This window comes from Melozone crissalis, unplaced genomic scaffold, assembly GCF_028551555.1.
Source record: "Melozone crissalis strain CALT ecotype California unplaced genomic scaffold, PUWL_Pcris_2 ptg000014l_1, whole genome shotgun sequence".
NCBI lineage: Eukaryota > Metazoa > Chordata > Aves > Passeriformes > Passerellidae > Melozone > Melozone crissalis.
The window spans coordinates 18,053,151-18,080,882 of NW_026535792.1; the positions used below are offsets into that span (position 1 = coordinate 18,053,151).

Consider the following 27,732-nt stretch of genomic DNA (forward strand, 5'->3'; position numbering starts at 1 on the left):
ATTTCTGGGCTTTGAAGTGCGCGTGGCTGGGGATAATAAACTTAATGAAATATTGGAGCGAGAAACAATGCAGCATAAAATAGTGCTGCTCATTTGAGGGCCTCAGAAATGAAACAGTTCTCCAAATCCCGGCCTTGGAGTGGATGTGGGAGATGAGGGTGGCTGTACTTGGATTGAAGGTCCTGGATCTGGAAACCTGGGGGAGACTGCAGGGGCAGGGTGACCAGTGAAATGCTTTCCCTGAATACTCTTGCCAGCATCAAATGTCTGAATTTCCCTAAAACTGTTGTGGGTTTTGACTTCATGGTTTTTTGACCCTTCTTGAGTATTTTGTTGGTGCCAGGAGGGAACTGTCATAGTTGTGAGGTCTTGCTTCAGTGAGGCAGTGCTCAATGAAAAACTCAATGTTAAAAATAACATTAGGATGTGTGTCCATGTAAACTTTAATCTGTATGAAGCGTCACTGCCACCTGATCGCCCAGATCCTGGTTCTGAGGGTCCTGCTCTTCTCCCTAGTTCCCTTTTTGTCTTCTATTGGAGTAACTCTTAACACCTTCCAGGGCAGTTTGGAGTTTGCTAAAACTGGTGGAGAGCTGGGGCCCTTTAACTCTGAATTTGCTTTTATCTGGGGCTGCTGGTGGTGTGTTATCTTCTTGTAGTGATGAAGTTTGAGAAATCAGCTGCACATTTGTTGTTTCATTGCCAGAGAGATGGGTTGGTTTGGTTTTAAGCAGTACAATAGAAATAGAAAGTGCAACATACAAAGGAGTTGGTTGCAGTAAGTTGTATCCAGTGTGAGATATGCACATCTCTGAAAAAGGGTGACTTGGTAGGGGGAAAAAGTGTTGCTGATTAAATCATCATGGGTTCAAAATCTCCTGGATAGGAAGGAAAGGAATTTATCTCCTCTTCACTGGCACAGGACTGTGGAAAAATGCATCTGTAGTAAGGGCCAGGTGTGCAGGCGAAGGTGATGGTCTTTTTGTTTTAGCAGCTAAAATTTGTGGGTGCTGAGTACCACACACCCATGAGATGGATTCAGGAGGTTTTCTGGTGTGTTGCTCACAAAATTTTCGCTGAAAATCAGAGGGTATTTCTGATTTTCAGGGACAAAATTAGCAAAAGCTTCAGGTGCTGTAGTAGGGGGAGTCTGTGTTGAGTGTGTAGTGTTTGGATGTTGAATATCTGCTTAGCTATCTGCTACAGCTTTGTAGGATAACGCCTAAATGTTTTTATTTTGTTTTTTAGCCTTGCTAACGTGATGACCTGACAAGCACACAGTCCTGACTGTGCAGCCCAGGGACTGATGGGCCAGGATCCAATATGAGTGTAAATGATGTTGGAGGCAGACGACGCTTTGAGGATAGCGAGTACACGCTGCACATCTACCCCGGGAGCATCGCAGAGGGCACCATCTACTGCCCCATCGCCGCCAGGAAAACCTCCACGGCCGCCGAGGTCATCGACGCGCTCATCGACAAACTGCAGCTGGACAAGACAAAATGCTACGTGTTGGCCGAAGTGAAGGAGTTTGGAGGGGAGGAATGGATCCTCAACCCCACGGACTGCCCGGTGCAGCGCATGATGCTGTGGCCGCGCATGGCGCTGGAGAACCGCACCAGCGGCGAGGATTATCGCTTCCTGCTGCGGGAGAAGAACCTGGATGGCTCCATCCACTACGGGAGCCTCCAGTCGTGGCTGAGGGTGACGGAGGAGCGGCGCAGGATGGTGGAGAGGGGCTTCCTCCCCCAGCCCCAGCAGAAGGACTACGATGACTTGTGCGGTTTGCCGGACCTGAATGAGAAAACGCTCCTGGAAAATCTCCGAAACCGCTTCAAGCAGGAAAAAATCTACACCTACGTCGGCAGCATCCTCATTGTTATTAATCCCTTCAAGTTCCTACCTATTTATAACCCCAAGTATGTGAAGATGTACGACAACCATCAGCTGGGGAAGCTGGAGCCCCACATTTACGCCGTGGCAGATGTGGCTTACCACGCTATGCTCCAGAGGAAGAAGAACCAGTGCATCGTGATTTCAGGAGAGAGCGGCTCGGGAAAGACACAGAGCACCAACTTTCTGATTCATCACCTCACCGCCCTCAGCCAGAAGGGATTTGCCAGTGGAGTAGAACAGATTATTCTTGGAGCCGGCCCAGTGCTTGAGGTAAGATGGAAATGATAGCAGCGTGGAAATGTTTTAACAGTGAAAAAAACCAAACCTGAGCAGTTGGGATTTTATTGTGACACTTAACTCTGTGGTTATCTGCTAAATACTGATAATCAAGTGGCAACAGCGCTAGCAATGAGGGAAACTTGTGTTTCCACCTATAGAATATTACCTACTTCCAAAAAAAGAGGAAAAAACAAAAGTACAGCAGATGGCTTGCTGCCAAGTTTGTTAATGCTTTGTTTTCACTCAAATGTTTCTCAGTGCGGATTTATCTCGGGGGTTTCTCAGTGGGAAAATGGAAATGAGAATTATCAGTAGCAATTTTCTGGTATATTGAAAAGGGATTTCATTGCACACAATGTATTGATAATGTTGTAGTTATGGAGTTTCTGTGCAGTCAGCTTCTTTGAGCTGGGGAAGAAATCAAAGGTAACTTTCATGGTCAAAAATGTGTTTTCTAACCATGAGTGCTTGATTTGGCCACTTACTGGTTACTTTTGTGAGGACTCTTCCTTTGTATTAGAGGTTAGATAAACTTGGCCATCAACTTTTCAGGTATGAAATGCTGAAGTGGGATACCAGCATTAATTAATTAATTAGTCATGAGTTTTCCCCATAGTGGTTGAGATGGTTTTCCTTGGAATTGACAGCTTTGCCAGTTAGAATTTTGTTGCTTAAAGACTCTTCCTGTGTATTAGAGGTTAGATAAACTTGGTCATCAACTTTTCAGGTATGAAACTGTGAAGTGGAATACCAGCATTAATTAATTAATTAATTAGTCATGAGCTTGCCCCATAGTGGTTGAGACGGTTTTCCTTGGAATTGACAGCTTTGCTAGTTTGAATTTTGTTGCTTAAAACCCACCTGCACATGGGTGATGTCAGCTTCAGCCATGCCATTGTCCTTGGAAGCCATGATCCAAGGAGGATTTTTGGTGCATGCATCTTCCCCCTCTCACTCTCTGGAGTTAATGAGAAAACATCAGGCCAGGCTCCTGTAATTAATGGTGGTTACTGTGGTGACCCACATTGGTGACCACATTAATTTCAGAAAACTGGCATGAAGACTGTTGCATTCCACCTCCAGTCCTGCTATTCCACCTGCAGTCCTGTTATTTATTTGAAACACTTCCATGCTCTTTAGTTTTTGATTGTTGCTTAATGTGTCATATTGGACCAAGGTCATTTTATAGTTCTCTTTAGCAGTGTCAGAGGGAGCATGGTCTGGAGGTGGAGAAGAGATATCTCTGTGAAAAGAAAGGTAGAGGGAAGTTTGGGGAATTGTTTTTTTTTCTTAGATTCTGCTTTTCTCAGGACTAGGTTGTCTATTTGCTTGGCTCTTGGATGGAGAGAGGCATCCCAAATGGTTTGCTGGGAATCCTGCTCTGGTGGTGGCCACTCACTTCTTCTGGGGACCATTTATGGAATGGTTTGGGTTGGAAGGGATCTTCCCATCCCATTCCACCCCCTGCCATGAGCAGCAACACCTTCCTCTATCCCAGGTTGCTCCAAGCTCCATCCAACCTGGCCTGGAACAGTTCCAGGAATGGAGCTTGGAACTTCTCTGTGCTACCAGGGCCTCTCCACCATCACAGGGAAGAATTCCTTCCTAATTCTTAATATTCTTTTCCTTTAAAAAGCAGCTTTGTAGTTCCTCTCCTTGGTTCCCTTTCCTCTAGCTGAGGTTGCTCAAACCCCAGCAAGATGTGTGTTGGGATGAGGTGGAGGGCAGGGATGCACTCCAGCCTTTTGTTTTCCTTTCGCAAGATCTGCAGCTGTTTTTGAGGGAAAAAAAATCCTGAATCATATCTGTTATATTTTTTTTTTTGCTGTTGGAACAGAAGTTTGCATTCCTTCACTCCAGCAGCTGGACTGCTGCTGTTGTGCTGTGTCTGCTTCCAGGCCTCTTGGAAAAAGTGGGGGTAATCCAGAATTTCTTCTGCTCTGCCAGCACTGGTCCCAAATAGTCACAAATCAGGCAGCCTGAAAGACAAAGTGCCTATATTTCTGCTTTTCCTTCTCTTTCTAGAGCTTCCCAAGAAAGGGATCTTCAGAGCAGAGCTTTGGGTTGTATTACTCTGCAAAGCATTTGCAGATTTGACCTTTTAAGTTGTGGTTGAAATAAATTGAATAAACTCTGGAAGTTTAGATGCCAAACTTTTGGGGAATTTTTTTCTTCTTCTTTTCCTTTGTTCTTCTCTCCTCCAGACACCTTCTGCATTCCCTTTGCATATTTAAGATCAGGTTGTGTTCAGCTCAGGTTTGTCCTTCAGAGGCAGCGACACAGCTCTTTGTGCTGCGACTTCTGATTTAGAAAATGGGGCAACCAACAGTTCACTTGGACCCAGTGATCTTTCTCTGCCTGAAAAGTGTCTCTGGCAGGACAAGTGCATGGAACCTCCTGTTCCTGGGAATGCCTTTGCTGTCATGCTCACGCAGCAGGAGCGGAAGTGGAGCAAAATTAAGATTTTTTTTTTTTTTCCTGCAACTTCTCTGTTTTCCTAATTTACCTTTCATGAACAGCTTCGGGCTATTGTTTGGGAATTTTTTTTTTGTTGTTGTTGCATGAGATTCCTGAGTCTTGTCCAAATTGGGCTTTTGGAGATGGCTGTCAAGACAAGCTGTTACTGCCCTCCAAACAGGGTGACATCATTCACTAGTTGCACATAGTTTGAGGTGTGTACTGAGACCAGGTGTGTCCTTTTAAAGTGTATTTGATGTAAATCCTATGGATTTTCTTTTTCCTCTGCTGGGATTTAATAGGAAAATTTTGTTGTAGTGGTGCTCCTTGGAATGGTTGCAATATGCTTCTTTTGGTGGTAAACTATATTTTAAAACACTTGCATATTTATATATGATCTTTCATAAATTATATTCCTTAAATACCAATACTGCTTCTCCTGTGGGTGCCAGACCTGGAGTTATCCTGGTAGGACCCAGCTGCACTGGCAGATCCCACACTCTTAACTCCTGTACAGGAATGAGGATGAGGGGCTGCTTGATTCATATAGGAATTAGGGCACCACTATTTCCCTGTGAGAAATTACATTTTACACTTTTTTTTCTAATAACAAGATTCCAATTTTTTAAAAAACAGATGATTTGCTTTATATTTTTCCTCAGTTTCTCCCCATTTTCTTATAAAACACATTATGCCCTATAAGAACTTGCTTGTTCAGCAGAGCTGTGCTTACTAAAATTTTTGCACTATGGCTCTTTAGTTTCAAGGCTGAGCTTCTCAAAAGCTGTAATTTTGTGTAGTTAATTAAGGAAGAGTTCCACATGCTGCAGTTGTATTTTGTTTCTGATTGACTCCATGCAATATTTGAGGTGAAGATGACTTCTGCTCAGCTTGATTCTCCATCAGGAGCCCAGAGTGCCACACCTCAACAAGACATTGAGGGGCTGGAGCACCAGGAGCAGCTGGGGGGGCTCAGCCTGGAGAAAAGGAGGCTCAGGAGGGACCTTGTGGCTCTGCACAACTCCTGACAGGAGGGGACAGCTGGGGAGGTTGGGCTCTGCTCCCAGGGAACAAGGGAGAGGATGAGAGGAAATGGCCTCAAGGTGTGCCAGGGGAGGTTTGGGTTGGAAAAATTTCTTCACACTAGAAAAGATGTGGCTGTTCCATCCCTGGAAGCATTCAAGGTTGGAGAGGCTGAACAGCCAGGTCTAGTGGAAGGTGTTCCTGCCCAAGGCAGGGGGTTGGATTAGATGATCTTTGAAGTCCCCTTCCAATCCAAATCATACCATGATTCAATTTGTGCTCTGCCTGGAGAGCTGTGCTTTGTCCCTGCAGGGATATTTTATCCCAGATCTAGGGAACTTGTTGATATGAACTTGGAACAGTGTTTTAAAACCCTGTTTTCTCTTTAATTCTATTAGCTAGAAACATCCAGATGAACTTTATGTTGGAATCCCAGCTTGTTTTTATGGACTGTAACCCTTAGAGGTGGGATGTGGATGGGATCATCACCTTGTACTGGTACATGGTGCAGCCTGTGAGCATCCTCCTGGACCATGCTTCAGCTTTCTGGGGAGCTCTGAATGCAACTTAATTTATTACATCTTGCTAATTTCTTTTTCAATTCTGCATAAAACTGCAAAAGTAGGAAAATCCTCCCTGGCTCAGGTATTCCCAAAGGTCCTCAGAAAGGTATTGGATGAACCTTGGTCTAAAGGAGTCTGCACCAGATTGTTTTACCATCGGTCCCTTTCACAGGAGTGCAGCCATGGCAGCTACGCACAGCAGATGTGTTGTCTGAGCAGCTGTTTATTTGCCTTTTCAGACATCCCAGTGGGGATCTCTCAGTTGCTTTTTTAAAAAAATAAAAAAAAAAAAAGCCAAGAGCTGTGTTCCTGGGAGAGGCCTCAGAGCACAGGCGGTGGCCAAGGGGAGCTGCTGCTGCCCTTCACAGCTGAAATGCATCTGCAGCATCTCTGCCAGAAAAAAAGGAATTGATTGCTTGAATTGCTTTGGAGAGAACTGCAGGGAGCTTTCTGTAGACATGGCCCTGCTATTTGCATTCCCAGTGGTGGTGGTTTGCACAGGAACCTTAGGAACATCAGCTGGAGTTGCTTTTTGGTTTCTGGAGCAATGTTGTGCAATGTGTGTGTTTTACTTTTGTGGGGAAGGCAGAGTTGCCACCTGAAGGCCTTGGTAGCTGAAAGCCTTGATTTTTTCTTATTTACTTCATCCTGATTGTTGGTTGTTATAGAGGGAAATGCAGGCAGCACCTAGAAAAGATTTTGGATGTTATTTTCCAGGATTTTGTGCTGATGTGCAGAGTCCTCCCAGCTGAATTGAGCCCTGGCAGCTGGAGGTGCAGCCCTGTGAGGTGTGAGCAGAACAACTCCACAGTGCTGGAACTGCAGTGGATGCTGCTGAATGTTTCCAGAGCCAGACAAAGAGCCATTGAGTCGAGTTAGAAAAATCAATTAACTGGAATGATCAGGCGTGTCCTGCACTTCCAGCAGGTTCGGGCAGCATTGGAAACACGGAGGGGCCGAAGCTCCCCGTGCATGGGCCTCTGCTGCTTCTCCTGCAGTTATCCTGGGCAGGACCCAGCTCCTCTGGCAGATCCCACACTCTTAACTCCTGTACAGGAATGAGGATAAAGGAGCTGCTTGATTCATATAGGAATTAGGGCACTGTTATTTGCCTGTGAGAAATGACATTTGCAAATGGACCATATCCTGGAACAATGCTAATGGGATGTAAATTTTTACTATATTCCCTTTTTTTCTCTATTCCTGCTTGAAACAATATTAATGGGAAACAAAATTTAAGTATATTTACATTTTTACTCTCTATTTGGAACAGTATTAATGGGAGGTAACCAAATTCCATTAAAATGAACTTAACAAAAGAAAATAGATTCTCTGATTCAGTTCACAATGTTCAGTTTCCAGTACAGTGATTTTTAAGTAATTGGCTTGTATTGTGTGTCTCTAAAAGTTTTATATTCAAAAAAATGGATTTATATGACGGAGCAAGGGGGAATATTTATTCTTCTGCTCATTATTCACTTTTAATAATTTTAAACCTATGATATATGCAATTATCACTGCTCTGCCATCTGAGTTTGGGGTAGGTGTGAACACAGCAGCCAGGATTTTTTCCCCTCTGCATTCTTGCCTCCCCAGTGCCTGGAAAGGTTAGAGAGAGAGCAGCACACGGAGATTATCCAGCTGATGCCTAATGTGGGAAGAATTTGTGCAGGCCTGACACAAAGGACTCCCACAGCAAGGCTCTGCACCAACTGCTTTTCACCAGTGCTTGCGAAAGGCTGGGATTCTTCAGCTGGGGAGCTTTTACAGTTTCAGGCTCTGTATCAAATAGCATCTTGTTCATCCCTGTTTCTGACACTGAATTATTCAATATTTTCACTGTAGAGTCTTCCTGCCATATCCAGATGGGCTGTATCAGTGCCTGGGTTTAATATTGTTATTATTTTTATTACATGCTATCTTCAGCAAATATTTCATTACTCCAAAGTCCAGATGATTGCACTTGAATGGCAAAAAATGATGTTCCTTCCCTGAGATGACAGTGGGGAGATGGATTTGTTATTAAAGCAGGTTTATATGAAGCTGCTTTTTCTCCCCCCTTAAGAATTAGGAGCTATTTTGTTCCCAGGAGGGAAATGCCAAATAAACCCTGCCCTTGTTGGGTGGAGTGCTCACCTTGCAAGAAGTCCTGACTTTATGGACCTCTAGATAGCCAGGCTTTATGGATCACTTATATGAGGGTCTCTGGCTATCCAGAATCTATAAATATTTATGTATCTATACAAAATAACCCTGAATCTGACCCTGGCAGGGACCATGTGTTCATTCAAACTGAGATGATGCTCAGTATTATATGGTATTAGACAACAATTTGCTTTCTAATACCATTTTAAAAATATCTTTCTCTGTCTTACTCTACCAGTGTTTCTGTTATTTGGGTTTGTATTCAGCTTTTCTGGTAAAACTTGATTATCAAGGTGCACATTTAACAAAACATGAAGGAAGGGCTAATTTTCTGGCACTTTATTTTCCCTTTTTCTCTCTATTTAACAAATGCTGTAATTATAATGTAGCACTTTGATAAATGATGTTTTCAATCAAAGATCATGTTGCTGCTGTTCAGTAAGGCTTCCATGAAAACTTAATAACCAAGACAAGGACTTTTTATTCCTAATGTGCGTAGTTAATACAGCTCCATGTTTTTCTAGTCATGGAGTGAGAAGTTAATGCCTTAGTAGGGATTTTGTTTCTTCCCCCTCCCCCTTCTCCCTGTCAAAATACAGATTTTTTTTTTTTTTTTTTGTTTTCAGGAGCATTTTCTGAGACCCTTTTGACTTTTTTCATGGCTGGGTAGCCTGCATGAGAATTGACACGCTGGGCTGGGTGCTGGGTGGATGCCAGGTGGGTGCTGTGCTGCAGCCCTTGGTGGGGAACAGAAGAGCCTGGGAACAAGGAGCCTTTGTAGGACAGGGACTACACCCAGCTTTGGTGGTAATTTCACAAATTTGGGCTTTTTTAATGGTTTCTGCCATCCCTGTGGCTTTTCTGGGCCCAGAATGAGAGTGCTGTGCCCTAAACACCTCTGGGAGAGCATTTGGGTTTGCTGGCCCAGGAACAAATCCCTCTCCTGACAGCTCAATGACAGTGTCCTACTGAGCTCAGAAATTGTATCCCAAGGGAGCAGATAGGATTTTCTGACTCTGTCCTCCATGTCTTCAAGGGAGGGAGGCTCCCCCTTCTTATTTATAGGGCAAGAATTGCTACTTGTAACAATAAATTGTTATTGCCACCAATTTTATAGGGTGGGGGGCAGAGAAAGCGTGGTTAATTATGGCAGGGGCCACAGCGGTCACCTGGTCCCACAGGGCAGAAGATTGTGTCCAGACAGCTCTGGAATATCTCCAGTGAGGGAGACTCCACAGCCTGTCTGGACAATCTGTCCAGTGCTTGGTCACTGCACAGTGAAAAAGTTCTTCCTCCTGTCCAGGTGGAACTTCCTGAGCTCTGTCCCTGCCCGTGGCTCTGGTGCCATTGCTGGGCCTGGAGCAGAGCCTGGGCCCTGCTCTGCCCTTCCCTGCACCCAGGGACACCCAGGGCTGAGGGCTCCTCTCTAGGCTGAGCAGCCCCAGCCCCCTCAGCCTCTCCCTGGCAGGGAGATGCTCCAGGCCCTTCCTCATCTCTGCAGCCTCTGCTGCTCTGCTCCACTCTCCAAACTCCCTGTCAGCAGGGTGCAGCCTGCTGGGGGCTGGGCTGTGCTCCCAGGAGACAGGGACAGGACAAGAGGACAGTCATTGTCTTAAGCTGCCTCAGTGGAGGTTCAGGTTGGACTTTAGGAAGAGTTTCTTCACAGAAGGTGTGATTAGGCATTGGAATGGGCTGCCCAGGAAGGAGATGTCCTCATCCCTGAGGGTGTTGAAACAATGACCGGATATGGCACACAATGCTCAGGTCTGGTTGACAAGGTGGTGATTGGTCACAGGTGTGATTTGATGATCTCAGAGGTCTTTTCCAACCTCAGTGATTCCATGATTCTGTGATAACTACAGCCCTGCAATGTGTACATCTTCTTTCCCCATATGATTCCTATGGGAATTGACTCGATAATTCCAGCAACTAAGGGACTGAGGCAACTTCATACTTGGGTTGATTCATACACTGAGATGTTGTGAAAAGAAGCAAACCCGATATTTTGGTCCATCTATGCAGAGATGTGGCAGCTGCACCAAGAATACTCACATATCAGGACTAGGAGACCTCCAGTTGAGCTGGTGTCCATGCCTGTAATTGTTACTTTCCAAGTCAGTGCTTTCACTGAGGAGTGTGAGGATGGTTGCCACTGAAAATGCCTCAACTCAGGAATTGCTGGTATGGGTGTTGTTGTCCACCTCTTCTACAGCAGGTGGATTGCAATTTTGATCTTTCAACATCTTAAGGATATAAAGGAGTTTAACCAAGTGCCTCCTGATTTGCCCCAATGGCTTTGCCAAATCCAAGAGGAGTCACTTAAGAGCAGTAAGGCACTTCAGGGAGGCAGAGGCAGGGAGCTGCTCCCGTTTGTTTGCTGTTTAAGGTTAAATATTACGTGGAGGTTAAGTTAAAGCTCGGCGGAGGGCGGTGGAACAATCCTCTCCCAATCCCACGTTGCACAAGGCTCACAGGAGCTCATGGCAGCAATTCAGGGTAGGCAAATAAAATCATTGTTTGCCGTGTTTGCGGAAGGGATCTGCCCTAACGGCAGCAGCAGATTGCAGCTCCCTTCTATTCCCTTAATTAAGATGGATGAGGAATCAACGTCGTGCCAGACAGTTGAGCCTTTGGCTTTGTCACTGTGACTGGGGATTTGTACTTCTCTGGGCAGAGGCTGTGATAGGGAAGATGAAAGGGCAAGGAGAATCTGAAGAGTTTCAAACAGTGGAGACCTTTTGTAGATCATTTATTTTCAACATATTCAAAGTATAAAAAACCAAATTATGTCCATTTTGCATCAGTGAGTTAACAAAGCTCTGTCCCTGGGTAGTTGGTGTCCCACCATCGCTCCCTGCTCCTGTGAAGCCTTGAACTGAAGGGAAGCACCTCCTGTGCAGGAGTGAAGAGCCATGGAGAGCCAGATCTTCCTCTGTGCTGCCACAGATGAAGGCTTCACCTCATCCTCATCCCAGCCCTGGGAGGACATGAGGCAGGGCAGGATGAGACTTGCCTGCTAGTCCCACCGCTTGCAGGCAGCTGTAGCTCAGGGATCTCCTAAATTGGCACAATCTTCATCTACTAAGTCTGAATGGGTGTTTTTGGGGTCAGCTTCACTATCAGTGGCCATAAGGAAAAACCTGAATAGAGGAAAAGATGTTACAATATTGATTAAGAGTCAAAATAATTGAAAATTTAGCACAGCACAAGACAAATGAGGATTGTTGGCTGTTATGAAAAACATTATTTATAGTTAAAGAACATATATATGTATATATATTTAAAAAAAGGAAAAGTTGAGCAATTTCTGCCCATAATGTAATTTTAAAAAATAGAATTTTTTTGTCAGTGTTGTCCAGATCCACACTATTCTCCTTTGAAAGGAGGAAATAAGAACAAAAGAAGGTGATTCCTTTGCACTGACTTTGTGGTAGAGACCAAAGATTTACCGATTGTCCCAAAACAGGCAGATTGACTTCAGGTTTTTAATTGGGAGAAAAATCTTAGCCAAGAATCTCTGTGAAGGATAACAAAGGAGAATGAAAGCAGCTGGGTGAAAATGCTTACGTCCAACATAAGGATAAAATGTTTATACTCAATTTGCCTTATCATTGAGGAAATCAAAAAGGTTTTTTTGAGAAACAGCAGGTTTGGGGAGCAGAGTTTTGGTTTGGTGGGTTGGTTGGGAGCTGCATCCCAAATATTTGTTGCTTGAGTGCTTTCCAAAGCAGAGCAGATCCAGACTTCAGTAAAGCATCTGATGTGCTTGGAGAAGAAATGGAAAAGAAATAAATGAAGAAACAATAGAAAAAGAGACAAAGCAGATTTCATAACACAAAATCCTTTTTTGAAGAAATTTCTCAGGATTCCAAATATTCTACATACAGGCTGGTAGGTGTAAGGAGTAGTCCTGAGTCTCTCCTGTGGGAAATTGTGGGGTTCAGTTGAGGGTTATCTTGTTATATGTACAAAGTGAATTATCCTTTAATTAAAGAGATTTGGAAAATAGTCCTGAGGAGCAGAAAATGTTGTATTTTTTGTTGTTCAGCAAATACAGGTAAAGTGGTTTCCATCTGATGGAGATGGGGAAGATTTGGTGTTGTCTCCTTAAAACAACCTCCTCTACAAGGCTCATATCCTCTTCTTCATTGAAAGAGAACTTTGCAAACTTTGGAAATACACTTTTCTGGTTTAGTTTAAGGCTCTGAAAAATGTGGAGTTGGAGACATCGGAGTTTGTCTTTATCTCCAAGGCTACGGCCGCGGAGCTGGCGATGCTGGGAGGAATGTGTTTGAATTATTAGGCTGAACTCTGCATTTCTGGGCCAGAGTGTTCCTGGTATTTGGAGGCCTCTGGGATAGAGGTAACCTTGCCAGCAGGTCATAAATTTGAGCCAGGTTTTTTTTACCTTAGTCAGGAAATTCACGCTGGAGCTTTCCTTAAGCCAGGATTGTCAGTGATCTAATCCCAGCCCGCTGCCAAACCTGGGAGTTGTTTTCTGGCGTTTCGTCGCCGTCTCTTTGTTCCGTCCGTCGCGTCCCCGATCGCTCGATTTCCCCCGCTCCGTGCTGTTCCCCAGAGCTGTAATCAGGAGGGGATGAATGCACACAATCAGCCTGCAAAAGCCTCTCTGCTCGTTGGGGGTGATGGCCAGCACCAGGATGTGCTGTCCAGGGAAAATGATAATGAGCGGTTCATTTTAATTTCTCCAAATAAGCGCTAGAGGAAAAGCTGCCATGGGATTTTGGAAGTTTTGGGATGTTTCATGCACAAGCAGGTAGAAATCGGCATTGCAGGTGTCATATCAAAATCAAATAAATAAATAACAACAACAACTTGTATAATAATATATGTTAATATCTCCTACAGTAATAATAATAAAATATGTCAGTATCTCCTATAATACTGACATATATATAAATTATGTGAATACACACACAAATCTGCATTGCAGGTGTCATATCAAAATCAAATACATAAATAACAACAACAACAACTTGTATAATAATATATGTTAATATCTCCTACAGTAATAATAATAAAATATGTCAGTATCTCCTATAATACTGATATATATATTAATTATATGAATACACACACAAATCGGCATTGCAGGTGTCATATCAAAATCAAACACATAAATAACAACAACAACTTGTATAATAATACAAGTTAATATCTCCTATACTAATAATAATATAAGTTAATATCTCCTATACTAATAATAATGTTAGTATCTCCTATAATACTGACATATATATTAATTATATGATTACACGCACAAATTTGCACTGCAGGTGTCACATACATATCCAAAATAATATATACGTTATAATATCTGCCATAATAATATATGTAATAATAATTATATGTAATTACATATATACACACCCCAATCTGCACTGCAGGTGTCAAAGAAGTTCAAAATAACCTCTGTAATAACATTTCTTATATTAATATATGTAATGTAATAATAGTGTAATTATATATGCACAAAGAAAAATCTGCATTGCAGGTGACTCAAAGTAGTCCAAATTTATATTTATATTAATATGTCCTGCAATAATCTATGTAATAGCAATATATCTATATGCATATATAAAAAAAATCCGTGTTGCTGGTGTCATAGGTGTTCATAATTACAAATAATAATAATAATAATAATACCAAGAGCAATAATAATATAACATCTCAGGTGTCATTTAGAATCCCCTAACAATTACTCAGGTAAAACCCCATTGCATTCTCTGAGTCATGGCTTAATGTGAATGTAAAAGGCTTTATTTTAATTTAATTCTCAAGCTATAATAGAAGTAAACCCTTTGTGCTACAGAACAGCACAGCTGTGATGGATAGTTAAAATATTTTGGAGAGTGTTTAGCAATGGAAATTTGTCCAATATGTTAATTATTGCATCTGTTAGTGAAATGTGAGGTATGTTTGTTGCACATTTGGTATGAGCAGAGATGCTGCTCCAGTCCATGGCTACATCACTGTGATGTGAAATTCATATGAATTAAGACAATTTTAAAGGAATTTCAGTGGATTCCTTGGAATAGCAGCTGCTCAACACTGGGATGCTGATGATGTGTGATTCCCACCAGTGCTGTCAGTGTTGCTGGGCAGTGATTTTTGTGCTGCAAATCCAGCACAAGGTTTATTTTCCCCCTTCCTTCCCTTTTCTTTCTTGCAAATTGAAGCACAGAAAGCCCCGCTCCCACGTCCTGTCCATATTGCCACCGGATGTTTGCTGTAAATCAGAATATTCTATTGCTGAACATGTTAAATTGAAATTAAATTGTTAAAAATAATATTGTGGAAAGAGAAAGAACTTCAAAGTTCTTTCTGGCTAGGGGAATATGTCTAAAAATGCAGCACAGGGTCACCTGCCATTTCCATTGCTGGTGCATATTGCCAGTCTAAATGCACCCGTAATGCACCAGTGCTCCCCATTTTTGCATCATATAGCTGCTAAAAATGATAAATAACCCAACTCCTGCTCCTCCACCCTGTGCTGCAAATCAGGGAAATGGAGGGTGCACCTTCAATTTTGCACAGTGAAACTTCCTAAATTGCCTTGTGTCCGTGCACACAAACTCCTTGCCTTCCTGAATAGTCTCAGTGTAACAAGTGGGCATCCAAGAGCTGTTAAACCTGGATTAATCCTGGGCTTGGGCTGCTCCAGGAGGGATTACAAAGCATAATATTGGCATTAAGGCTTTTCCAAAGTGCTTACACAGCACAAAGAAGCTCTGCCGGCGCCTTTCGGCTCGCGTGCGGCCCTGGGCTGCGAGGGACGACCCGGGGCTTTCTAGAGTTACATCACAATTATAATATTTGTAATCACAGAGATGCAATAGAAATAACCTCCTGGCAGAAGGGAAATATGTGGGTAATGAATGGGTGCGACCTGCCTGTTGCAGTCCTGGGTTTGCGCGCTGGCTCGCGCGGCCCTTCCCGCTTTGCAACATCTGGTTTTCATCTGCTGCAGGAAAGCCAAATCATTTCAATGAAACTGGAAGAAAACATGATGCTTTAAAAAAAAAAAAAAAAGGACAACTATTGATGTTAGCCTGGTTTTCAGCTGGCGTTAATTAGATTTATCAGCAGGGTTCATCGACAGAGTGGACGCTGGCTTGGAGGCTTGAGTTAAGGCATCATCCAACGGACAGCGCGATCAGCGAGGGCCAAGCGCCACGTTCTTCCTTGGAAGAGCTTGAAATGATAAATAACACGAGTTCAGATTGCTCTGATTTCTGGTGCTTCCCCCAGGTGATGAGTCAGGAGGGAACTGGGGCACAGAGGGGATTTTACTGATGAGAGTGGCCTTGGTTCAGTGGCCGTGGTTGCTCTGGGGTGAAGGATATGGCAATTCCTGCATCATGTTAGCCTATAACCAAAATGCCTTCCCTAAACTGTCAAATATTGGATATATATACAATAAAATAAATATACAATAGGTGTACAAGATATATTAATAAAATCCAACATGTGAGATATAAAAATATAAAATAGATAAAATATATGCATGAGTTATAGAAACATGAAATAAAAATCCATTATTTTCTTCCTATCTGTCCCACTAAATCAGAATAAGGTTGTCATGGAGGTCCATTTTCAAGTTTAGAGCAGCATGGGTCAGCATCTGCTTAATCCCCATCACATTAGAGCCCCCCTGGATGAAGTTTTTTAACTGCACTTTATTGATTGCTGGGCTTTTAAAGACATCCATGAGCTCTCAGCAAATGGAGTGTTTATCCTGCTCCATGCAGATTGACCCTGTTGGGTGGGGGGTACTTGAGGAATAGGCAGGCTTTTTGTTCCATCTATGCTGCAGCACTCTTGTGGGTTGTTAGATTGTTTCCCCTTAGTGGATTTTTGGTGCTGGGAAAGCTTCATTAAGACAGAATCATGAGTAAGCGAAATATTTCTGATTTTCCATGCTAATTGTGTCTGTTTGACAAGAGAAATGGAGCTGGGAGAAGCTTTTGGAATAAGCAGGACGTCTCACCTCTTGGCTTAAGGCATGAGGATCTGTGAAAGCAAATACTGAAGGAGCCATAAGTCTATATTTTGATTTAATGGTTGTAATTTTTAAATTGCTTCATGGTTATCATGTCATAAGATCTTAACCGCTAATTTTTTCCAAGGAGTTTAATTAAATTTCAAGCTTTCAACTGGAAATTCAAAATAGAAAATAGGTTGGAGCTTACTAATAAGTTTCTTGCTTTGCGAAAAGTCACTGCACTTAATAGAGCTATGGATTGGGCAGGGTTGGAAGGACTTTCATGTATTTGACTGGATTCAAACCACAGTTAATTCAACTTCACCCCTGATTGCCAGATCCACACTTCAGTTTCTCGTGAGCCAAATTTCTCTGGACAAGGATGCAGTTGGAGCAGGGCACCTGTAATTGCTCAGAGTGTTTTCAGGAAAAATCATGGTGTTTTATTTTTTTCTCCCACTCCTTGCCATGGAGTCAGCTCAGTTTAATTTTGTGTGTCTTGTGGGGGGCTGGTGCCAGAGATAGGGTTAAAGGGATGCAGAGGGTGAACAGTTCAGTGAGTCGGGACTGAAATGTGTGGATAATTCAGTGTGGATATTTCCCTCCCTCTTTCTGCCTCCCACATGAGTTATCTTTGATGCATTTATTTTCTGAAGTGGCAGTGGAAGGTTTGCAAATGCAGTAATAACCCCCAAACCATTTGTTTGTAGGCTGGATCAGGGTCTTGATATACTTGGGAATAATGTCCCCCATGCATTTGTGCCAAATGTCCCAGGGAACAGCAGAGCACAGGTGGAAATCTCTGAATCATCAAACTTAGATTTTAGAGCTCCTTAGCATCAATTCTCTCCTTTTTCCCCCTTTTTTTTTTGCTCCAGCCTCTGATACTGTGGGATTATTTTCCATGCCCCACCTGAGTTTTTAATTATTATAGTGACTTGAGCCTGGGAAGCTGGTGAATTATCAGTGCCCCCCCCTATCCTGGATGCCATCCAAGGGGAGATGGGGAGGAAGGAGCAGTGGAATGAGGGATGGTCGGGGAAAGGCCTCGCTCTCGGCTGCCGGCTGAGCGAAGCCTTCCTGCTGAAACCCGGCCAGCACGAGGTAGGACAATCGTGCTGCTGTTCTCCTAGGGAGTTATAAACAAGAGGATGAGGCTCAGCAAGAGAAAGAAAGGTTTCTTTCTGTGGTTTTCCTTTCTGTCAGTGTTTTAGTTTCCTTTTCCACCCTCCTCCTGAACTGCAGGCAGATCTATTTAGTGAAGAAATGCCGTTTTCACATGAGTTTAATTTTTTAATGTAGTATTTGACTTGCTGATTAAGGTCAATAAAGAAATACATTTAATATTCTCTTGAAAGATGCAAACAAATCTCTCCTTAGTTAGCACTGATGGTGTTTTTGTTGGGGTTTATAAAGCTGCTTTGAGTGAGCCAGTGGGAGCAGCATCCCCATCCTCCCCAGCCAGGATAAACAGATGCAATCCAGTGATTCCTGCTACATCCCACATGCATTTTTTTATTGCAAAATGGAAAGAAATAATAATAAAGGAGGTTGAAAAAATAATAAATTCCCATCATCCCAAATGCAACAAGAGTGGTTGAGCTCCCTGCTTTATTCCCACTTTCAGGATGATGTGTGTGTTGTTATTTAAGGGAGGGATCTTTTACCTCTACACCTACAAAATCTTTCCAAGATTTTATCCCTCTAGGAGACACCTGTGGAGATATTTTGACCCCTTGAGTGATCATGTCCTTGTTGTTTTCATCATATTGAGAGTTGGGCGGTGTATGAGGTTGTCACCTCTCAGCAGTAACTAAATCTATGGAATAATGGTTTTGGAGGTGGATAATAGGTGCTGGAAAATGTGAGATCTGGATCTAAGTTTCCCTCCAGCCTGTTTTTCATTGGCAGGTCTGAGCTTGACTAAAATCCTGTAAACCATCACCTCCCTTGTTCTGCTGTATGAAGGGGCATTTAGGACATCAAAACCATGGGTTTAGATGTGTTCTTATGTTTTTTATTGAGAACACAAAATTATATCTTGGATCAGTCATTGTGATCCAAGGCTCTCACCCTCTGGAGATGCTCTGTCATGCAAGGGTGATGGGGCTGTGCCTCTGGGCTCTGTTCTGCCCTTGGCCCTGCAGGGAGGGATGCTCCAGCATTCCAGCCTGGCTCCTGGAGCAAGTGCCAGAGTGCCAGCAGCTCCTTTCCTTGCAAATAACCAATGGTTCTCTGTTCATTTTTACAAACCAAGTGTAATTAGGAACGGCTCACTCTTCATTGTGCTGTGCTGCTGTGTGTTAGGTCACCACTCACTTCCAAATAATAGATGGAAATGTGGTTTTATTTGGGTTATAAATTATGTATTGCTGCTCAGCACAGGGAGTGCTTGTTTTTCCCTCTGCCTTTTCACATCCCTGGGCTCCTCTGGTTAAGGATCCTTTTCTCCCATTAAGTACAACCACTGAATCTCTTGCTACATTGAGAAAAAATACTCTGAATTTGTACTTGAGCTGTGCAATTTGTCTCAGCCTGTACTCAAATCCTGGTTGGGTTTTCCAGCTATTCCAGTCAGGCTGATTAAAGATACTCTTACATCTGTCTACAAAATTTCACACCCCTTTCTGTGTCCCATCACAGCTACTTTGATACCAACATCATTTATTTGCTATATATTTAATTACAGAAGGTTTACTAAAAGGTTCAAACACACTGTAGCGATTCTTCAAAGGTTGAACAAAGAAATTATGTTCTGAATTTTACTATTGAGGAGCTGCAAATTATTACAGGGGGAGTTGTAAATGTTTTTAGTTACACCAGGATGGAGAGGGACTGAGTATCATCAGAGTAAGGAACAATCAGAGAGGGTTTGTCAGGAAACAGAAAAGGTGTTAAAAGAAATGAGATGTACAATACCTGTGTGCTGGAAATCAGAGGAGAGGGAAGTTAATGACAGTGTGCTCTGACAGAGCCTTGCATATTCCCATGAAATTAATTGGATAACAAAGTCTGGTTTGCCGTGTGCTCCGGCAAGCAATGCCCTGTGGATTCTCCAAGTGTATCTGCTGTGTTTCCCCTGCTGGCAGCTGGAGTGGGAAACACTTGTGCAGAGCTCCCAGCACAGCAGGTCACCAGCACTCCATCCAATGCACCTTTCTTTGCAATATTTGTATGTTTATGCATTATTGCACATACCTCTTATCTATCCTGTGTTCTTCTGGAGGGCAGGAAGGTTTGAAAAACTGATGTTTCCTAAAATATTATGCACATAGACTAAGGAGATAGCAAATTTAAATGCTATTAGATGCCTTTGGAGGCTTAATTTGTTCTGACATTCTCAGTGACACAGCATTCCCCTCACATCTGGAAAGATCTCAGCAGCTGGTGGGGGAGATCCCAGATGGAGCTTCAGTCGTACTTGGGTGCTGCTGTAAAAATTTGGACTGCATTCCTTTCTCTGGTTTGCTCCATTTTGGGCAAAATCAATGCAGAGTGGGTGGTTTGAGCTGGCTCTTTGCTCCTGGAAGTCTTGCAGTGAGATTGGCTGTGTAAAAATTTATACTTGAAGTGTTGTTAAAAATCCTGCCCTTCCGTGGAATATACAACCTCAAACTACATTTCTTAATACATACATGAAAACATAGAATTGAAGGAAGGTTCTTTGAGCCCTACTTCATGGTCTCTCCTGCTTGGCTGAGGTGGATGGTGAAGAGCTGCTGCTCATCTTGGTGCAGAGAGAAGGAGCAGAGAGGCCTCTGCATCCTTGGCATGCTGGCAGCACATCTGCCCTGGCCTGGGCCCAGTTTGACTCCTGCCCTTGCCAAAAAGGAAAAGGAAAACACACTCCTCACATCCATCCCAACCATTTGGCATTTTGCAGAGCCAGGCTAGGAAGAGGTGGACAGCAGAAAAAATATCCTTGTTGGTTTTGAAACGTTTTCTGCGATGTGGAAAGCTGGAATATAAAATCTCACCACGTTTCCCCTAATTTCATTAATTCAGGGCTTTCCTTTTTTGGTTGGATTTTCTTGTCCTTTAAACCCCAAAGCTCTGTTCTCAGAAATACCGGCCTTGGCAGTGCTAAGGAACATTGTGCAAAGCTAAATAGGTGGTTTTGGCAGGATAACCCTGGAAGTGGAAGCTCCTTCCCTGCCTGCAGACTCTCCCATGACAAGCAGAATTGCAGCACGGTGCCAATCTCGTGCCACAGGGCATCAGCTGCTCCGTGCTCGCCTTGCAGCTGTTCCTCCTCTGCAGGGAATGGATGCACTGGTGTCAGATTTACCCTAGCCCAGGAACCTGGTTCAGTTCATAAAAACCTCTCCATGGTGGCCTTAAGGAAACCCCCAATAACTCCTCTGGGAAGGTGACAGGCGGTACCTGTTGAATTGTCCTGTTCTGCTTTACCTAAGGGCTGGAAACAGACACCCTCTCCTAACACAAATATCTGATAGGAACGTGCTGATTTTTAAGACTTCTCTTTTGCTCCCTTAAAAAAAGAACGATGCCAGCTGTTGTTTTTTCTGATGCTTATCAAATATTCTGCTCCCTGATAAGACAATTACTTTTCAATGCTTCCCATTGATCCAATGAGATAATAATTATTTCACTGCTATGCCTCGGTTTGCAGGTGTTGTGATCCATCCCAACACTTACTAATAAGTCTTTTCAAGCTTTTATTTCACTACTGAACTATGTAAATAAGGGAAAAAGGTGTTTTTGTGGATCAGTCAGACATCTGAAGCTGCCTGTGGCTACTGAAACATTACAAAAGCTGGAAAAGACGAGCCCAGCAGCATTGCTGTGGTGGAAAGAACTCATCCAAACTGCGTACGAGGCATGGAAATTCTATGCTGCTGCTGCTCATTGGCTCTTGAAATTTTGGAATTGTGTCAAGAGGAGTTGTAGATTATTTATATAATCCCACAGAAAAGCAAGGAAGGGCTGGAGATGTGTGGATTCACGTTTAACCTTCGCTTTATGCAAGACATTTTTGACGTGGCAGAAAACAACTGTGGGTTTTATTGTGTTGATTTAATGCCAGAGCTCTGATTTGGTTGGTTTTTGTTTGTTGGAGGGGAGGGCGTGGATGATTTTCTGTCTGTAAGAAGCAGAAAGTGGCTGAGGTCTGAGAGGAAGGACAGCGGGGCGGGAGCCAAGCCGAGGCTCGGGTTACACTGGTATGTTTTGGTTGCTGCCTAACGTGTTTTTGTTTTTCTTCATTACACATATTTCTCTTGGGAAAAGCAGGAAAAACTGTGTGTCAAATATACATCAGGGCTCTGTGCCTCTGCTAAGAGGTTCCAGATGGGGAGTGTTACGATAGGGACACTTTCTCCTGCTTTTACTTTGTGGCATTAATTTTGGTGACAAACTGTAGGAAAACTTATATCAAGCCCAGTGTGTGCAGTGAATGCTTCTTATTTTTGTTTTCTTTTGAGCGTTTTTTTGGCTACCCGAGTATGCAATAGGAAGTTGAAACTTCATTTCCAAACATTTATGGCCCCATGTCAAATCATTATATTCAAAAAAAAGGGTAAAAAAAATGGAGTTTTGAAGGGACTTGGAGAGGCTTCCTCCAGGGACTGGAGAGTATCCAAGGCTTGTCCACCAGACCAAATCCCTCTCCCTAAATTTGAGGCTGAAGCCTGGGAGGGAGGGGGTGGAAGCTGGTGAGGATGACTCTGCAAGGAATGAGTTTTTGCCAATGGGCAATGTTTAATTTCTGTGCTGGGCAGGGGCTGTGGCTCCACCTGGGGTTGGCATTGTGTCTTCTTCAGGATGACCTCCCTGGACTCTGATGGATTGTTTCCAGACCTGCCCTCAGGCTGAGGGTCCACAGCTGCTCCACCTGGAGTGAGTGGTGTGGCAGTGGGAGCCTCAGTCAGGCCTGGGTGATGGCACCTTGTCATCACCAGCTCCCAAAATCAGTGAGTCACAGCTGCAGCAAGGCTGAGTGCTACCAGAGCTGTCAGCAGGCGACAACAGCGACAAGAGCGCGGCAAAACCTTGTCCCAAAGTGTTCTCAGGATGTAGTTCCTTTGTGGATGGTTTTGCATAATGAAATTATGCCTTACAAAGCAGCACTTGGTTTGTGTATTGTGTCATTTGAAATATCAATGTTTCCAAGACAACAGGCCAAAAAGACCCAAACCATGTTACTTTGGGAAGGATGTGAAGCCACAGGTGAGAGGTGGCTTTCTACAGCTGGATGTAATGCTCCATGCTTTAAAAACCAAGAGATGTTTTGGAGACAGGAATTTACTCCCATCTTCTGCAGAGCACTGAAATATCTAGCTGTTGAAAAGGGTTGACTGTTTGAAAATAGAAAAGTTATATTTTCTTTATCAGGGGCTTCAGGGCAGATGAGACTCAAGTGATCAGGAGCATTCGAGACTCAAAAGCCTCAGCCTTGAGAAGAAAAAGACAGATGTGGTGCTGAGAATGTTGTTACCTGTTTGTGATCATGGAATTACAGCATGGGGTTGGAAGGACCTTAAAGCCCATCTTGTTCCAACCCCTGCCATGGGCAGGGACACCTTCCATTAGACCTGGTTGCTCCAAGCCCCATCCAGCCTGGCCTGGAACACTTTCAGGAATCCAAGGGCAACCACAGCTGTCCTGGGCAACCTGTGCCCAGGGCCTCACCACCATCACAGACAGAATTCCTTCCCAATGCCCTCTGGCAGTGGGAGGCCAGATGCCATTCCCCCTTGTCTTGTCCCTCCATCCCGTGTCCCCAGTCCCTCCCCAGCTCTCCTGGAGCCCCTTCAGGCCCTGGCAGGGGCTCTGAGGTTTGCCTGGAGCCTTCTCTTGTCCAGGTGAGCATCCCCAGCTCTCCCAGCCTGGCTCCAGAGCAGAGGGGCTCCACCCTCAGAGCATCTCTGTGCCCTCCTCTGGGCTCTCTCCAGGAGCTCTGTGTCCTCTCTGTGCTGGGGCAGCTCTGCAGGTGGGGTCTCACCTGAGGGGGCAGAGGGGCAGAATCCTCCCCTTCCCTGGTGCCCACATTGAGTTCAGCCCAGGCCAGGGGAATTTGGGGCTGCCAGGGCAGGTCTGTCTGCTCCTCCACCAACATCCCAAAGCTCCCCCTGGGGCTGCTCTCAGTCCATTATTTGCAGTCTTATTTTATTTAAAGTAAAGGAAGGCAGCACAGTGCTCCTGGCTGTGTGAGGCTGTTCCTAGCAATGGCAGAGAAGTTTTATTTGCTGCAGCTGCAGTTTGTACTGCATCACTGCACTTCATCCAGCTCTGCATGAGGGGATTATGAAAGGTGAGAAGGAAATCATGATATGGCTTGATTTAGCAATGCATAATATAACCTGTTTTATAGGTTATACCCTCCTCAGTCATCACTTGAAATATATACATTAATGAGTCACCATGGGCAATCTGTTGTCATTCCATCAGTGCTGCTTTGTTCCCACTGCAGTGCTTATCAAATATTCTGGTCCCTGATAAGACAATTACTTTTCAGTACTCCCCATTGATCCAATGAGATAATAATTTTTCACTGCTATGCCTTGGTCTGCAGGTGTTGTGGTCCATCCCAACACTTACTAATAAGTCTTTTTAAGCTCTTACTTCACCATTTGAACTGTGTAAATAAGGGAAAAAGATGTTTTTATATTTTTGTATTGCTGACTGGGAGAATGTAAAACCTCCTCCTTTAGCTATGACTTGTTTCCAACTGGTCACTTTATTGCTATTACTGTTTTATTGTGATTATTTTATGTCTTTATCCCATGAAAAAATCATTTGAAGCACCAATAAGGAGATTTTGCTCATTTCTGGCACCTGTTAGACACTTGCTGCCTGCATTTGACAGAGTAAAGTTTGTTCTTTGGCTGCAGAATATGAATGTTGAGAGTTGGAGAGACACTATAATAGCACCAAATTCCCCAACTTCATTTTGGGATGCTTCTTTAAATCCAAAGCTCAACCTAGGATGAAGATTTCTTTTTTCCACCCAAATATTTGCTGGCCAATGCATGCGAGTTTGCTGGAAAACACGAGCCTTTGGCTGTTCTTCCCAGGGCTGTCCACCCTGCTCACAAAAACATGAATGTCTGAGCAGAGGAGCAGGAATGTCGGCCAGACCGTGGGGATTTGGCAGCCTGTGCCTCCAGGATCTGTTGTAGGGGTGTTTGCTGGTGGCTGCCAGCTCAGCTGGGCTTTTTTTTTCCCATTATTGCACTTGTGTAGGAAAACTGGCCCTGTCTGGGAAGAGGACTTAGGTCAGAGGCTTTGCTTGGGTTTTGGGGTTTTGTTTTCTTGCTTTGTGGTTTCATGGCAATTCCTTTTTTTTTTCCAGTGCATCACTTGAAAGGAAGGAGCTGCAGTGGTCTGATGCTGTGCTTAAGTATGGGAAAAGGAGGGATATTCTGCCAACACTGAAGTGTTTGCTGGGAATGCAGACACTAAATCCTATTTCTTACATAGCTGATAGAGCCCTGCATCCTATCTCCCAAACAAGGGTGTGTTGTAGTGATGGTTATAGGGTTTATCTCAGTATTTTACCCCATAATGATGCTCTGGTTTGGCACTTCAACTAAATTGACTCCTGAACCTTCTGTAAGTTGCTGCTTTGCCATTAAAAGTCCTTCTCTTCCATATTTGTATCTGAGCCTGTATTTTAAGACAAGTTGTTGCAAAAACTTTATTGTTTAATTTCTCCAGGCACTGAGCTCCTCTGTGGTGGAGCAGACACAGGACCTGAGGGAATGGCTGGAGCTGTGGGGAAGAGTTAAGTTGGATATCAGGGAAAGGTTCTTCCCCCAGAGCAGGGTTAGGCACTCAGCAGGCTCCCCAGGGAATGGCCATGGCCCCAAGGCTGCCAGAGCCCAGCAGATGGGACAGGGATTTATACTGGTGTCCAATGCAGGGACAGGAGTTGGAATCGATGGTTCCTGTGGATCCTTTCCACCTCAGGCTATTCCATGATTCTCCATTCCAGCATGTTGACACATTCCCCAGGGATTATTCAAGTGCTATCCTTGAATAATCCCAGTCTTCACCTCAGGTAGGGTCAGTGCAGGTGTCTTACCATGACAAAACATTTTTAGTTGACATAAACTGTCTGTAATGAGAAAAAAAAATATTTAAAAGGATGTTTTATAGTTTGTACCATGAGGGTTGTATTTTACACGTTAGTTTAATCACAAGGGGGTTTGTCTGTTAATGGGTAGAACTCACTTGGCTGCTGTTCAGTCATTGTAATTATGGAATGAAGGATTTGGTGTGCTTTTTGTTGGAAGAGTTTAATTCCCTGTAGTGGTGGCTGCACTGTCATTGACAGTGAAGTGTCAGTGAAGGGATGAAGAGCATTTTAAACTTCATAAATGCAACAAATTGTATGTTTGGTTGGTGTGAGGAGGCCCCTTAAATAAGGTCTTGGCCCTTTGGGCAGTCTTTGCAAGCCTTATGGACCTGTTCTCCTTGTTCTCCATAGGGGCAGCAGGGAGAGGAAGGGTCTCATCAGGAATTCCCTGGTGTCTTTATCCTCTGGACTTTCCCCATCTGAAGGATTTGTAGGTCATGTATTTGAAAGGTTCTTGTGTGGGTAGCAAAGAGCAGGGACAGGACAGGTGTGCACCTTTTGGTTGCTGCACCTGCTTAAAAAATGCATATTGATTTTATGGGAATAAACAAGAAACTCCACGGGTTTGAGAAGCTCATAAGCAAAAAAATCCAGCTACCACAGGAAGCAAACACCACCAAGGAGATGTTCTGCTGTGTTTGCTGCCAAAGGTGTAGGATTATTTCTGTTCATGCCCACAGCCAGGACATGCTTTCTCTAAAATGTTGGACACAAATATCACCAATTTTTAAACCAACAAAAAAAAAAAAGGTATTTTGTCATTATACACCTTGAATTTAAGTTGCTTTGTTGTGTTTTGATTCAAGGGTTCAGAGGAGGTCACAGACATGTTCTGAGGGCTGGAGCCAGGCTGGGAGAGCTGGGGGTGCTCACCTGGACAGGAGAAGGCTCCAGGGAGAGCTCAGAGCCCCTGGCAGGGCCTGAAGGGGCTCCAGGAGAGCTGGAGAGGGACTGGGGACACGGGATGGAGGGACAGGACAAGGGGGGAACAGTTTTAAACTAAAAAAGGAGAGATTTAGATTGGATGTTAGGAAGTTCTTCCCTGTGAGGGTGGGCAGGCCCTGGGCACAGGTTACCCAGGGCAGCTGTGGCATTCCCTGGAAGCATTCCAGGCCAGGTTGGACAGGGCTTGGAGCAGCCTGGTGTAGTGGAAAGTGTCTCTGCCCATGGCAGGGGTGGCTCTGGATGATGTTCCAGGTCCTTTCCAGCCCAAACCACGCTGTGGTTCTGCCTTGTGTGACATGGAAACCCCATGTTTGCTCTTCAAGGTGCTGCAGTGGCCCCTTGGAGCAGAGAACAGCGAGGTAGGAAAGTTTGCAGGGCTTTAAAGGTCAGTGTGGGGCAGGCTGGGGCATTGCAGCACAAACACTATAAATAATCTGTGGTTTGTGCTTTTGGCCACAGCTGGGTTCCTCTGTCAGTGTGGGACACGGAGCCACAACCGAGAGAGCAAAACCCTGAGGTGTTGGTGCTTTGAGTCAGGTTTAGCTGCTATAAATTAGATTTTCAGTATTGCTGTTGAACCACAGCTTGAGGGGTTCCCATAAAAGCTATTTTTTCTTTGCAGTATTCGAGTTGTACCTCATACCTTTGTGCTTTGGAGCTTCCTCAGGGGCTGGGATCTCTCTGCATCAAGCTGACTCCTCATGGGAATTAAAGTCAGAGAGGTCCATCAAAGTGGGGTTGTTTTAGCAGATCAGTTTGGGCTGGATGATTTTATCAGGAGGTGGGAGCTGAAGGTTTAAAAGCTCTTCCCAGGACAGGAGCAATAATGAGAAGAGATTTAGCACAGCTCTAACTTAAGTAGTGTACGTGCAGTTTATGTTCTGGACATAATTCAATATATTTCTGTTAAAAAGCAATGTAACAGGGGAAGAAGAGTGCTGGGAGCTTGGTTTCAGGTGGAATGAAAACTAGGGAGAATGATCTTTATCATCCTGCAGAAGGAGGAAGAAATGTAGAGTGCCCTGGACACATTAAAAAAAACCCATTTAATTTCAAAATTTCCAATACACTCTTTTTCTTCCCTGTGTGTTTTTTTAATTTGGAGTGAAAGTGTTTATGGATTTTTTTTTCCCAAAGAATAGCATATAGAATATTGGGATAAACAGCCCTCAGATCTGGAAATAAATTACAGGGGATGTTTGAATCCACCACTCTTTGTGGATGCACACGTTGTGTTTCTCCACCAGGAGCTGTGGGTGCAGCATGGGAATGCACATCTGATGGACATCATGGAATCTTGGGGGTGAAGGTGGGAAAAG

At 43.9% G+C, this 27,732-nt stretch overlaps 1 protein-coding gene across 8 annotated transcripts in view; it reads left to right on the forward strand.

The window, feature by feature from the left end:
- The first annotated feature begins 1,278 nt into the window (after positions 1–1,278).
- The window catches only part of MYO9A (myosin IXA), a 143,865-nt gene continuing 117,411 nt past the window's right edge, over positions 1,279–27,732 (forward strand). For all 8 annotated transcript variants that reach the window (XM_054272505.1, XM_054272509.1, XM_054272506.1 and 5 more), the window contains exon 1: positions 1,279–2,166. In XM_054272505.1, the coding sequence (XP_054128480.1) occupies positions 1,324–2,166 (843 nt within the window). In that variant the 5' untranslated portion in view covers positions 1,279–1,323. The remainder of the gene's footprint in view (positions 2,167–27,732) is intronic.